This window comes from Meriones unguiculatus, chromosome 15 (genome assembly GCF_030254825.1).
Source record: "Meriones unguiculatus strain TT.TT164.6M chromosome 15, Bangor_MerUng_6.1, whole genome shotgun sequence".
NCBI classification, from domain to species: domain Eukaryota; kingdom Metazoa; phylum Chordata; class Mammalia; order Rodentia; family Muridae; genus Meriones; species Meriones unguiculatus.
In genome coordinates, this window is record NC_083362.1 from 10295645 (window position 1) to 10307758 (window position 12114).

The window sequence follows — 12114 nt, forward strand, 5'->3', positions numbered from 1 at the left end:
TTCACTATTTGTGAAACAATATTATTTGATGCATTTAATTTATTGGTTTGGTTTAGTTTATATAGTAAGAATGTAACATTCTTTCTATTGCTATGATGCCTGACAAAAAGCATCTTAAGGAAGTGTGTGTTTGTCCTGGTTTACAGTTTTACATTTCATCACACACAAAAAGGCACACTATAACCCAGGCAGACCTGAATTTACAGTCCTCTTGCCTCAGCCTCCTAGTAGTTGAGACAATAGGCCTTTAGCCAGCAGACTCACTTCTCAAACCATCCCTTTTCCATTGCTGTTGTTTTTGATAGAGTCTTGTGACAGTTTTAAGAACTCTGGAATTTTGGTTTCTTTGAAAAATACTTTTGTTTTCATCCCAGGTGTAGGGATGCAGGGCTGCTTTGGACTGTCCGCAGCAGCTGACAGAGGTTTATCTCATGCTCTAGCTGCAGATAATGTGATTGTGCGACATTTGGAACTCTTCAGAGAGTACATAAATGTGAGGTTCCTGCGAGGCAGGATTGGTAGTTGTTGCTCATTTAGGGAGGTTAGGTACAGTTGTGTTTTTTTTTTTTTTTTTTTTTTTGTGTGTGTGTGTATGTGTGTGTGTGTGTGTGTGTGTGTTTGTAGCTGTGGTCAAAGAAGAAACAAAAGCAAAGACATTAGATTAGGGCATCTTCCTAATTCCTCTCTCCCCTCTGTCCTTGTTTTTCTCCTATCTAGTGTTAGGGATGAAGCCAGGGGGATAAAAGGTGGGAAAAAGAAGCACCCACAGAGTAGCCAAGACTGACTTTGGGGTCTCTTGCCCAGGTGAGCCCTTGATGACTTAGGTTGGTGGGGGCTGACATCATTAGACTTGGGCTAATACTTAATACATGCAGCTCTTTGGAAAATGAAAGTGCTTGATTTATGCTACTTTAGCGTTCCTTCTACTTTCAACTTTTACAAAATTTGGGATGGAAAGATTAAGCAATGTTTTCTCAATCTCTTTCAGCATTTGCTCTTGCAGAATTAATCGACAATTCATTGTCAGCTACTTCTCAAAATGTTGGTGTTAGGAGAATACAGATCAAATTGGTAAGAAAATTATACATAAAGAAATGTAATTTTTTATTAGTAATATATGGAAAAATTAGGAATAAGAGAAAATTAAAATGAATTATCTGATGTCTTAAAACTTTTTAGTTTCATTTATATATGTTTGTGCTTATTTATATGTCTGTGTACTCATGTATTATAATTTCTTATTTTAACACTGCATTGTAAATGTTTTACATGAATATTTTACAATATTAATGCAGAGGATTTTGTTAGCTACAGTGTAAGTTACATAGAATCATACTTCTGTTCCTATCAGATTTTTTTCCCTACAATATTTTTTTGCCATGAGAAGCAATGTGGGAATAGTTTATATTTATATATGCTTTGATTACTTTTCTTAAATTAAATTCTAAGGAATGGTATTTCCAGGTTAAAAAACATTAAGAAATCTAAGGTTTTTAATAGCTGTAATTCAGTGCCTTTAAGAAAATTGTATCCATTTCTACTTATATGAGTGAGCCTGTTGGATTTCATGCCTAACTTTTCATGTTTTCAGTATTGAGTGGTGTTTTCCTGTCTTATTTTTTTTTTATAGCTTTTTGATGAAATACAAGGAAAACCTGCTGTTGCAGTGGTAGATAATGGAAGAGGAATGACTTCTAAACAGCTTAACAACTGGGCTGTGTACAGGCTGTCAAAATTCACAAGACAAGGTGACTTTGAAAGGTTAGAAAAGCCATGCTTTTTCCTTCTTAGTGAAACCTCTATATTTTAAAAAGGGTTAAGACCTGTAGTGTGCCCTTAGATCTAAATGATCTGTTATTACACAACTTGATCTTATCAGCATGTTTCTTCTATTACAGGGTGTTGTGATACTTACTCCAAAATGAACATTGTGCTTTTTCATTAAACAGTACTTTTTGCGTTTCCTGAGGTCTGTGTGAGTTATGTTAATATATTGAATATTAAGTTAGGATAATCTTCATAAATCATTCCTTACTACTTGAAAATGCCTAGAATTGCATGATTCATTAGAATTCTATATTTTTGTTTTATGGCTCAGTTTTTCAGACTATCATAGCTGTTAGGTAATAGAACCCAGCTTTGTAACAGAGCTCACTATTAGACAATGCTTACAGCTGAAGGAAGCTGGGTGTAGCAACTCATTCCTGTAGTCCATTTCAGCACCCTGAGAGTGTCATCAGATGAGCAAAGATCTTCCGTACTCCTTGTTCTGTGCCGTTGGCTGTAGAACTCAGGGCGGGATGCATGCTAGGAAGTGCCCCTTTGCTGAGCTGTACCTCCACTCCTTCCAGTGCTGTCTGACAGATAATGTACTGAAGAGCAAGGACCAGTGTCATCTGGCCTGGTTTGGATTACCTCATTATTTATTGGTTGTGAGACACTTGTCACAGCACTTTACCTGTGTGTTGCTTTCTGTACTTAGAAAATGGGGCTATAGTCTCAAGTTTTTGCGTAAACTGAGTTAAGAAACATGTAAAATCCTTCAATGGTGCCTCTAAAACAGTAAGCATTCAATAACTGTGAGCTGTCATTTTAGTTATTTCTTATTCCTGCTACAGTACTTCTCTACTCTTTTCTACTATTTTCATGATAAATAGTATGATATGATATGATATGATAGTTAAAAAGATAGTTAATATCTTTAATATGATAGTTAAAAAGAGCGGCTAAAGAGCCAGTGAAAGGAATGATTAAAACGCCAGCATGAAGCTAGGCAGGGTGGCAAACCCCTCTACTCCTAGCATTCAATGGCCGAGTGTGGATCCTTGTCTTCTAACATCATTGTTAGTCTCTGAGCAGAAAGGTCCCATGTCATAAATCTCCGGTCCAGATATGGGTGCGGGAAAAGGAGATTTTCTTCTCAGTAAGTGTGCTGCTCTTTTAGCTAGGTGTTGCTCAGAGCTCTGGGCTGCTAAGCGGAGACAGGTAACAACAACGGCCCAGCCTGACTCGGATGAGTTGGCAGCTGCTTTGGGAACCAGCCCTTTGCAGGAGCTCAAAGCTCTGAAACAAAGCCAGGCCCTCTGAAACTGAGCCAGGTAGAGACAGACCTGCCTCAGGTGATCAGTTGCTTCAGGAACAGCCAGCAGCTTGCTCCTAAAGACGGATTCTGGGGCAGGTGGAGTGGCCTGAAAGATGGTGAATAGCAGAAGTTCACTGCAGCTGGTGGAGCTCTAGCTCTAGCAGTGACTTGTGGGGTGACTGGTGGTTCTGCATTGACTTTCTGGCTGGAGAAAAGAAGGGTAGCCCTTCTTTCCCCAGTGCTACAGCTCTGAATAAACAGCCAGTCTCAGACTTTTCAGTGAAGTAGATGGTGCTTGCTGCTCTATTTAATGTGGAACAGGGACTTAGAAACCTCGGGCAGTAGGGAGGGGTTTTGAGGATGAATGCGCCTCATTGGCCAGCACCTAGGATGCTGACAGTGCTCTATATTCATTGGGAAAGATGACAGGTGACAAGCTCATTGACTGACCGCCTGGAGCCACTTGGGGGTTGTGTCATGTGCTCCTGAGGCACAGAAAGAAGAGAGAGCATTGTCCCACACCTCCCATTCTCAGGATGAGATTTCATATCTCAAGCTTGAGATTTTCGGAATTTCCTTTGGAGGCACTGTCCAGGAGCCCCACAGCAGAGATAGTTGGATCTCTTTTGAGCCAGCTTGCTCTACAGAGCAAGTTCCAGGACAGCCAGGACTACATAGAAAAATTCTATCTCAAAACAGTCTGTGGGGGTTGGGCGGGACGTAGGCCAACGCGAATGTATGCACCGCTGTGGTTTATTGCAAATGGTCTCACATCTGTTTGACAGAAGAAAAATTGATTAAAAGAAGATAAAGAAAGTTGGTGGTAAACTAGGGGAACAGAAACCAGGAAATTATCTTTCTGCCTTTCCAGTTGATTGAGGTGTAGCCTACAGTTTAATTACAATTAAATCTTCACTGGACTCTGATAGGACCTATTCCCCCCCCCCCCGACAGTAACCATTTTTTTTTTAACTTAACTCAAAAGGTAAAGAAATTTCCATTTTTGGTACAGATCATTCTTTTGCTGGATTTAATTATTTATATGTATATATACATGTATATGTATAGTATCTACATAATTATAGTTGCCTCATCTTTATAGTATCTTTGGATCTAGTATCTTTGGATCTTGACCCACTCCAATTTCTACAACATCTTGTGTTATTCTTTAGATACTGGCATCTACTTTTCCGTTTGCGTTTCTGTTTTTACTTGACACAAGGGTAATGTTATAGAGACAAGCTATGGAAAAAGGAAGGCTCACAGAACAAAATGCCTTTTGCTTTATAATTTGCTTTATTGAGAAACAAATATAAACACCAAAAGCATATTCATAAACATTTAAAACAATTGATTAGAGGTATGAAGAAAATATAATGTAACAGAACTTAGCTTAGGTGGTGGAGAAGAGGCTGTTGTGACATTATGTTTGAGTTGAAGCATTCTTCAAGAAAGAAGCCTTAGCTGGCATGTAATCCCAGCACTCAAAGAGGCAGAGACAGGTGGATCTCTTGAGTTTGAGGCCAATCTGATTTACAAAGTGAGTCTAGGACAACCAAGCCTATACGAGAAACCCTGTCTTGAAAATTGAAAGAGAGAGAGAGAGAGAGGGAGGGAGGGAGGGAGGGAGGGAGGGAGGGATGAAGGAAAAAAGGAAGGAAGGAAGCCTTTGCATGCAATTCCCATACTCTGAGATTTATTTTGAGCACACCAGCATGCGTGTATTAGTCACACATGTGCAAGTGCCCACTGAGGTCAAAAGAGGGTGTCCTATCCTTTGGAGCTGGAGTTACAGTTAGTTGTGAACTGCCTGATGTGGGTGCTAGAGAGTATTCTCAGTGTTCTCAGGAGCATCAGGTGTTCTTAACTGCGGAGCCATCTCTTTAATCCCCAGTCCTATGAATCCATACTGAAGGAATGAGAATTACCAGGTTAACCTGGGCCATAAGGAGACTGTCTAGGTAGGTAGGTGCGTAGGTTAGTGGGTTCGTTGGCAAGTGGATAGATAAAGGAAGGAAACCCAACAAAAAGATGCTTGGTTTCTAGCACCCATGTTGGGTGACTGACAGCCACATATAACTCCAGCTCTACAGATATCTGTCTACCATTCAGCCAGCCAGCCATCATCTATCTAATCTATCATCTATCTATCTATCTATCTATCTATCTATCTATCTATCTATCTATCTATCTATCTATCTATCTTTCTAATCTACAGCCATTTATAACCCCAGCTCTAGAAGTATCTGTCTAATCTATCTGTCTGTCTGTCTATCTATCTATCTATCTATCTATCTATCTATCTATCTATCTACTCTGTCTAATCTATCTATCTAATTTATCTACTCTGTCTAATCTATCTGTCTGTCTGTCTGTCTAATTTACAACCACCTGTAACTACAGCTCTAGAGATACCTATCTACTATCTAGCTATCTAATCTTGAGCCAATTGTAATTCCAGCTCTAGAGAGATCTATCTACATTACTACCTATATCCATCCATTCCTCCATCTATCATTCACCTACATTGATTCCTGCATTTTTTTTTTTTTTTTTTTTTTCTCATCTATCTGGGTTCCTTCATTCTTTGATAAGTCCGATTCTCTCTTGGTACAATTCAGTTTTTATGTAGAATGGTTAACAATCTTATTCTGAGTATTTCCTGTTTATATCTGCAATGTTTTATATGAATACATTCAAACATGCAAAAAGTTGTAATTCTTCAGTGAATGGACTCACATGTGGGTCCTTTCTTCAGTTATTTTATGTGTATGTGTGTGCCTTCCTGAGTATGTGTAAGGGACCCATGGAGCCTAGAAGAGAGAATCTAATCCCCTGAAGTTGTAGTTACAAATACTCGTGAGCCATGTTTGTTTCCAGTACCTGTATGTTCATATAAGAACTCTGTCTTTCTCTCTCTGTGCCTCACTATTTTTTATTAACATGTTATGGGTGTTTTGTCTATAGATATATCTATCCACCAAATTTTTTTTTTTCCTTCTATCCACCAAATTTAATCATTGCCCCCAGAAGCCAGAAGAGGGCATTGGATCCCCTGGAATTGGAGCTACAGATGATTGTGATCCACTATGTGGGTTCTGGAAATCAAATTCAAGTCCTCTGGGAGAACAGCTAGTGCTTTTAACTGCTCAGCTATCTCTTTCCAGGCCCACTAATGTTTTTAACAAGTGGTAAATGTCCATTTCAGCGTGTAACTTTTGTAGGTATTAACAACAGCACCTTGATTCATAATGATCTAGTTTGGCTTAGACATTTCTAGTGCACAGAAATGTTTCATTTTCTTGGTTTTGAGGAGTAGTCTTCCTTTGTAGTCCCAGCTGGGCTGGAACTTGATATGGAGACCAGGATGGCTTCTACCTCTCAGATTCTGGGGTTACAGGCATATACTACCAGCTCAGTTTCTTTTTCTAGCTCACTCTCCACCCCCAATCCAAGACAGGGTTTCTCTGTGTAGCCTTGGCTGTCCTACTCACTTGTAGACCAGGCTGCCTTAACTCATAGAGATCTGCCTGCCTCTGCCCCTCAGAGTGCCAGGATTATAAGCATGTGCCATCACACCCGGCTTCTTTCTCTAAGTTTTGAAAGTTGAACTCTGATGTATCTCGTTGTAATTCTTTATAATTTCATCCTCTTAGGAATTAAATCAATTTTTAAAATTTGTGCAATAGGTTTTCTTAAATTTGGAAAGTGTTGCCTATCATTTCACCAAATAAAAATTTTTCCCCCATTCTTTTGCACTTTCTTACATTTAGGTGCAGTGATGGTCCTATAGGCCTTAAATACTTCATTCATTTTCCTTAACTTTTTTTTTTTTTGGTAGCACTGAAGAGTAAATCCATAGCTTCATACATACTAGACAGATTATATGCCACTAAGCTGCTATGTTCTTCAAAGTGCGTAAGCCTAACTTGTCTGTAAGTTTATGGGCTCATTTTTCTGTCAGCTCAGATCTGTTCATGATCCATCCACTTAAGTGACTTTTTCATTTTAGTTACTTCTAAATTAAATTCTAGATAATAAAAATTATTTTTATTATCGATGATTTTTTTATTGATATATATGGTAAAATGCTTTTATACTTCATGGTTATGGTTTCTGTTCTTTGGACATCTAAATATAGATTGTTTAAATTTGGCTAGTAAGTAATTTCTTCTGTGACGTTTATTATGATTTTTTTAAAGATTTATTTTTTTGTATGTTTATATACATGTGTATTCTTGTATCAAATGTAGGGTTTTGTAGATGCTAGGTAAATATTCTATCCCTGAATTACATCCCCAGCCATAGCATACATTTGGTGATTTTGGTAGGTTTTTTGTTTGTTTGTTTGTTTGTTTGTTTGTTTTCTTTTTTCTTTTTTGGGGGTGGGGTGAGTGGAAGGTTTTGAGATAGGGTTTTATTCTCTATCCATGCCACCCTCAAACTCAGCATGCTTCTACTTCTATCTCTCAAGTAGATTGTTTTGGTTTGTTTTTGTTTTTGTTTTTTTGTGACAGGGTTTCTCTGTGTAGCCTTGGTTGTCCTCGACTCACTTTGTAGACCAGGCTGGCCTCAAACTCATAAAGACCTGCCTGCCTACCGTGTCCAGCTAAGTAGATTATATTAAAGCACTGTATTGATACAATGTTTTCTTTTAGTGATCATTCAGGGTATGTTCGGCCAGTACCAGTACCTCGCAGCTTGAACAGTGATATTTCCTATTTTGGTGTTGGAGGCAAACAGGCTGTTTTCTTTGTTGGGCAATCAGCTAGAGTAAGTGGAAATTTTTCTCTGTAAGTGAAAACCAATGAAAGTATTTTGGGATTGACAAACTTAACTATTAGAAATTAATGTACTCTTTTAAATTGTTTGACAGATGATAAGCAAACCTGTAGACTCCCAGGATGTTCATGAGCTTGTGCTTTCTAAAGAAGATTTTGAGAAAAAGGAAAAAAATAAAGAAGCAATATATAGTGGCTACATTAGAAACAGAAAGGTACAGTACATTTTACAGCTCAAGATCACATTTATTCCTTTGACCACGTTATGGGACAGTATTTTTTTCTGACTGACTACTGAGATGTCAGTGTTTTTAAAACTTGAAGGTAGGAGATTTTCAAAATGAATTGTATTTTTATATTTTCCTTCAGTTATGTAAGTAGCTAAAACGATCAATTTGTGTGAGTGTGTGTGTGTGTGTGTGTGCATACACACACATTTTAAGATAAAACTTTTCACATCAGTTAACTTAGGAAACTTTCTGTAATTTACCTGAGAAGTTACAGACCTTGGTTGGAATTTGTGTTAAGAAAAATTTTTTTGACATTCATTTATTTTGTATGTGAGGTGCCACAGTGCACACGTGCTGGTCAGAGGACAACATAAAGGAGTAGGTCCCAGGGATTGGACTCAGGCTGTTGTCAAGTGTCTTATCCACTGAGCTATGTCTCTGGCTCAGAATTTGAATTTTAAATTCTTTATTATGAAGTAGTAATAGAAACCAGCACCATGCCTGCCTGCCTGATGCCATGCTCTCTGTCATGGGCCCCACTACCTTCTGAAACCATGGGCCCCCGTTCAATATTCTCTTTTATAAGTTGTGGTGTTTATCACAGCAATAACCACATCATCAAGACAGATGTTGGTACCTGGAATTATATTATTGCTATGACAGATCTGACTGCTGTGTTGGTTTGCTTGTTTGTGAAATGTGGTAGACTTTAGGACTGAATAAAGCAACATTAAAAATTGTTTTTGGAACATTAAAAATAAAGTTTCTGAATCATCTTTAATTCTTAAATATAATTATAGGTGATTTAATCTTTTGTGTTTGTGTTCACCGTTTTAGCCAGCTGATTCTGTTCACATTACAAATGATGATGAAAGATTCCTACACAGTCTCATTGCAGAGGAGAAAGAGAAAGATAGCTTTACTGCTGTGGTCATTACTGGGGTGCAGCCTGAGCATATACAGTACTTGAAAAACTATTTTCATCTCTGGACACGACAGTTAACGTAAGTGATTTAGTTCAAGAAATTTTTGCTTTTCTTCTCTCCTCCCCTTCCCTCCTCTCCTTTTATTTTTTAATATTTATTTATTTATTTGGTTTCTCAAGACAGAGTTTCTCTGTGTAAGCTTGACTGTCCTGGACTCACTTTATATAGACCAGGCTGGCTTCGAATTCACAGAGATCCACCTGTCTCTGCCTCCCAGAGGGCTGGGATCATAGGCGTGCACCACCACACCCAGCTGCCTTCTACTTTTCAAAGACAGAAAAGAATTAGAGATACATCGAAGTCTTCTTTTTTAATGTTTTTTAATTATTTTATTTTATTTTTATTAATTACAGTTTATTCACTTTGTGTCCCAGCTGTAGCCCCCCCATCCCCTCCCAATCCCATCCTTTCTCCCTCTTCTCCTATGCCCCTTGAAGTCTTCTTTTTGGTATCCTTTTGGTCCAGCTTTCTTTGCATTGGTACATTGTACACTATTCTGATGTTGATTTTTAAATGGTTATTTACCTGCTCATTAAAAATAAAATGGATTACCTCATGTTCTCACATTAGTTGAAGCACAAGATTTTTGATACCTGCTATAAACTGAAGACCAGCTTAAGACTTGGCCATGCTTCAGTGCTTCTCTTATATCAGCTTTTGTGCATCTGTTCTGCAGCTGCAGAAAGCTCCTCCATACTGTGCCAGCTGCAGCGTGTTCTTCTGTAGTGTGCCAGCTGCAGCGTGTTCTGTACTGTGTCAGCTGCAGTGCACTCTTCTGTACTGTTTCTTGTTTTTTTCTGCTTTACCCACAGTAATGTTAGGATTCATGCCTGTATCTTCAGTGTCTACAAGAATACCTACTATATAGAATAAATGCTTAGCAGATGAACACAGTTACTTCATTGAAATGTATACTCATAACCATTCCTTAAAATGTACCATGTTAATAATAAATAATACTAAATATTAAAATATCATTGTGTTATTCTGAAACCTCTGATTGTTTATATCTCATTGACCAGATCAGGAGATTTACTTAAGTTTTCCTTGTATCTCTAAATGATGTTTACTCTTAATAGGTTGTTTGCATAATTTTCATTAGTCTGGAATATTGGGTCTTTTAAAGTGGGTGTATTTTCACAGAATTAATACTTAAAAATCATATATTTTCTTCAAAGTCTGTTATACGTAAGTGTATTATATACACGCAGTATTAACAGTTAACATTTCTTTGTTTTTTATATCAAATGAAATTAACTCTCAGAAAAACCTTTTTTGGCTGGGTGTGGTGACACACGCCTTTAATCTCAGCACTTGGGAGGCAGAGGCAGGCAGATCTCTGTGAGTTCAAGGCCACCTGGTCTACAAATTGAGTTCCAGGAGAGCCAGGGCGATTACACAAACACTGTCTGGAAAAACAACAACAGCAACAAAAAAATTTCTATATGTGTATTTCAAAAAAAGAAAGAACAAACAAAAAAAAAAACCAAAACCTTTTTCTTGAAATTGCTGTTTATTACCAGATATATTTATGTAAGAAATTGGATTTTCTTCTCTTAAGTATATAGTAGCTGCCTTATAATTAGGTTTTTTTTCCTACCAAAGAAATTATGGACACAACGTAAATATTTTCCAATAAAGAATAACATAACTAGAGCTGTTCTTCAAAATACACAATCATTAAAATATGGTGGCAAACATTTTGAAGAAAAATATGATGTTTTAGTGATTTTTTTTTTAATGTTAGTAATTTGAAGAATAATTATGGTAATAAGTCTTGTTACTCTCTGCCTTCTTTCCTCTCCCTACCTTCTCTTTCTCTTTCTTTAGAGTTAGATTCTCAGTCTATATTTCAGGCTGGCCTGGAGCTTGCAATCCTCTTGCCTCTGCCTGTGAGTGCTGGGATTACAGGTGTGTACTACCAATCCCTGCAAACATAGTTTCCTTGTTTGTTTTTAATTTATGAGGAATTCTGTAAATTTCTCCGTAAGGATAATTAGAGAAATATTTTATTGTCTTAAATAAAAAAAAAATTAATTCTTTTAACCTTTATTTAAAAAATAAGGTAGCAAAGATTTGGTGATTTTTAATGGCATTTTGTTGAATTTATTAAATTTTATTTGAAATGTTATTTTAATTTTAGTGCCAATGTTGAGAAACCAAGCAACTTGTAGAGTAATTCTCCCACGCTGAAGATTGTTAAAGATGTGCAGCTCAGTACACTCCCAGATACCTTGAGTGCTTTCTGGAACAGCCTTAACAAACAGAACTAGATCCTTTTTGTTTGTTTGTTTTGTTTTAATTTATTTGATAAATTGTTCTTTGAATTAGAATGTATATGGCTTTGGAAGATGGAAAAGACTGAATTAAATAAAGCTGAGTTTGCACTAGCTCTAGTTCTGTGACCCAAGATAAATTGTGTATCTGAATCTATAAATTGAAATGTAATGCTTGGTTTTATAGTAGATTTTACCATTGAATTCTTGTGTTAAGAAACAGTGGGGGTGGATGATGTAGCTCAGTGTAGCACGTGTGAGACCCCAGAGCTTCATCCCCAGTGATGACATGCTTGGCTAGTGGGTGCGCTAGATGGTGGGAATGTAAATTACTTTTGGGGGAAGATTATGTGAGCTATAATCTTATGTTAATAAAGAATAATGTTATTCTTTATTTTAGGCATATTTATCATTACTATATTCATGGACCAAAAGGAAATGAAGTAAATACAGGAAAAGAAGGTGGATCTTTTAACAATATTGATATTGAAGTAAGTCAAAAGCCCACCGTAAGACATTACAAATGTTACTTCAAATGATACTGAATAACAAAAGTTAGTCAGAGTTAAATAGATTTGCTCTCCTCGTTATCAGGTTTCTTTGGTTAATTGAATACCCAATCAAGAGATGGTTTTTAGTTTTTTTTTTTGTTTTTGTTTTGTTTTTGTTTTTTTTAACCTTTTTGGTAAACAGTCCTTGGTTTCCCCTTTATTCATTCTTCTGTAAAGATAAGAATTGTGGTTGAACATGATGCTTTTG

The 12114-nt window shown here is 37.1% G+C and overlaps 1 protein-coding gene across 1 annotated transcript in view; it reads left to right on the forward strand.

Moving 5' to 3' along the window:
• The window catches only part of Smchd1 (structural maintenance of chromosomes flexible hinge domain containing 1), a 112906-nt gene that overhangs the window by 21343 nt on the left and 79449 nt on the right, over positions 1-12114 (forward strand). Inside the window, exons 4-9 of the mRNA XM_060368153.1 lie at positions 989-1071; positions 1631-1761; positions 7741-7855; positions 7959-8078; positions 8931-9097; positions 11756-11846. Of these exons, the coding sequence (XP_060224136.1) occupies positions 989-1071; positions 1631-1761; positions 7741-7855; positions 7959-8078; positions 8931-9097; positions 11756-11846 (707 nt within the window). The remainder of the gene's footprint in view (positions 1-988; positions 1072-1630; positions 1762-7740; positions 7856-7958; positions 8079-8930; positions 9098-11755; positions 11847-12114) is intronic.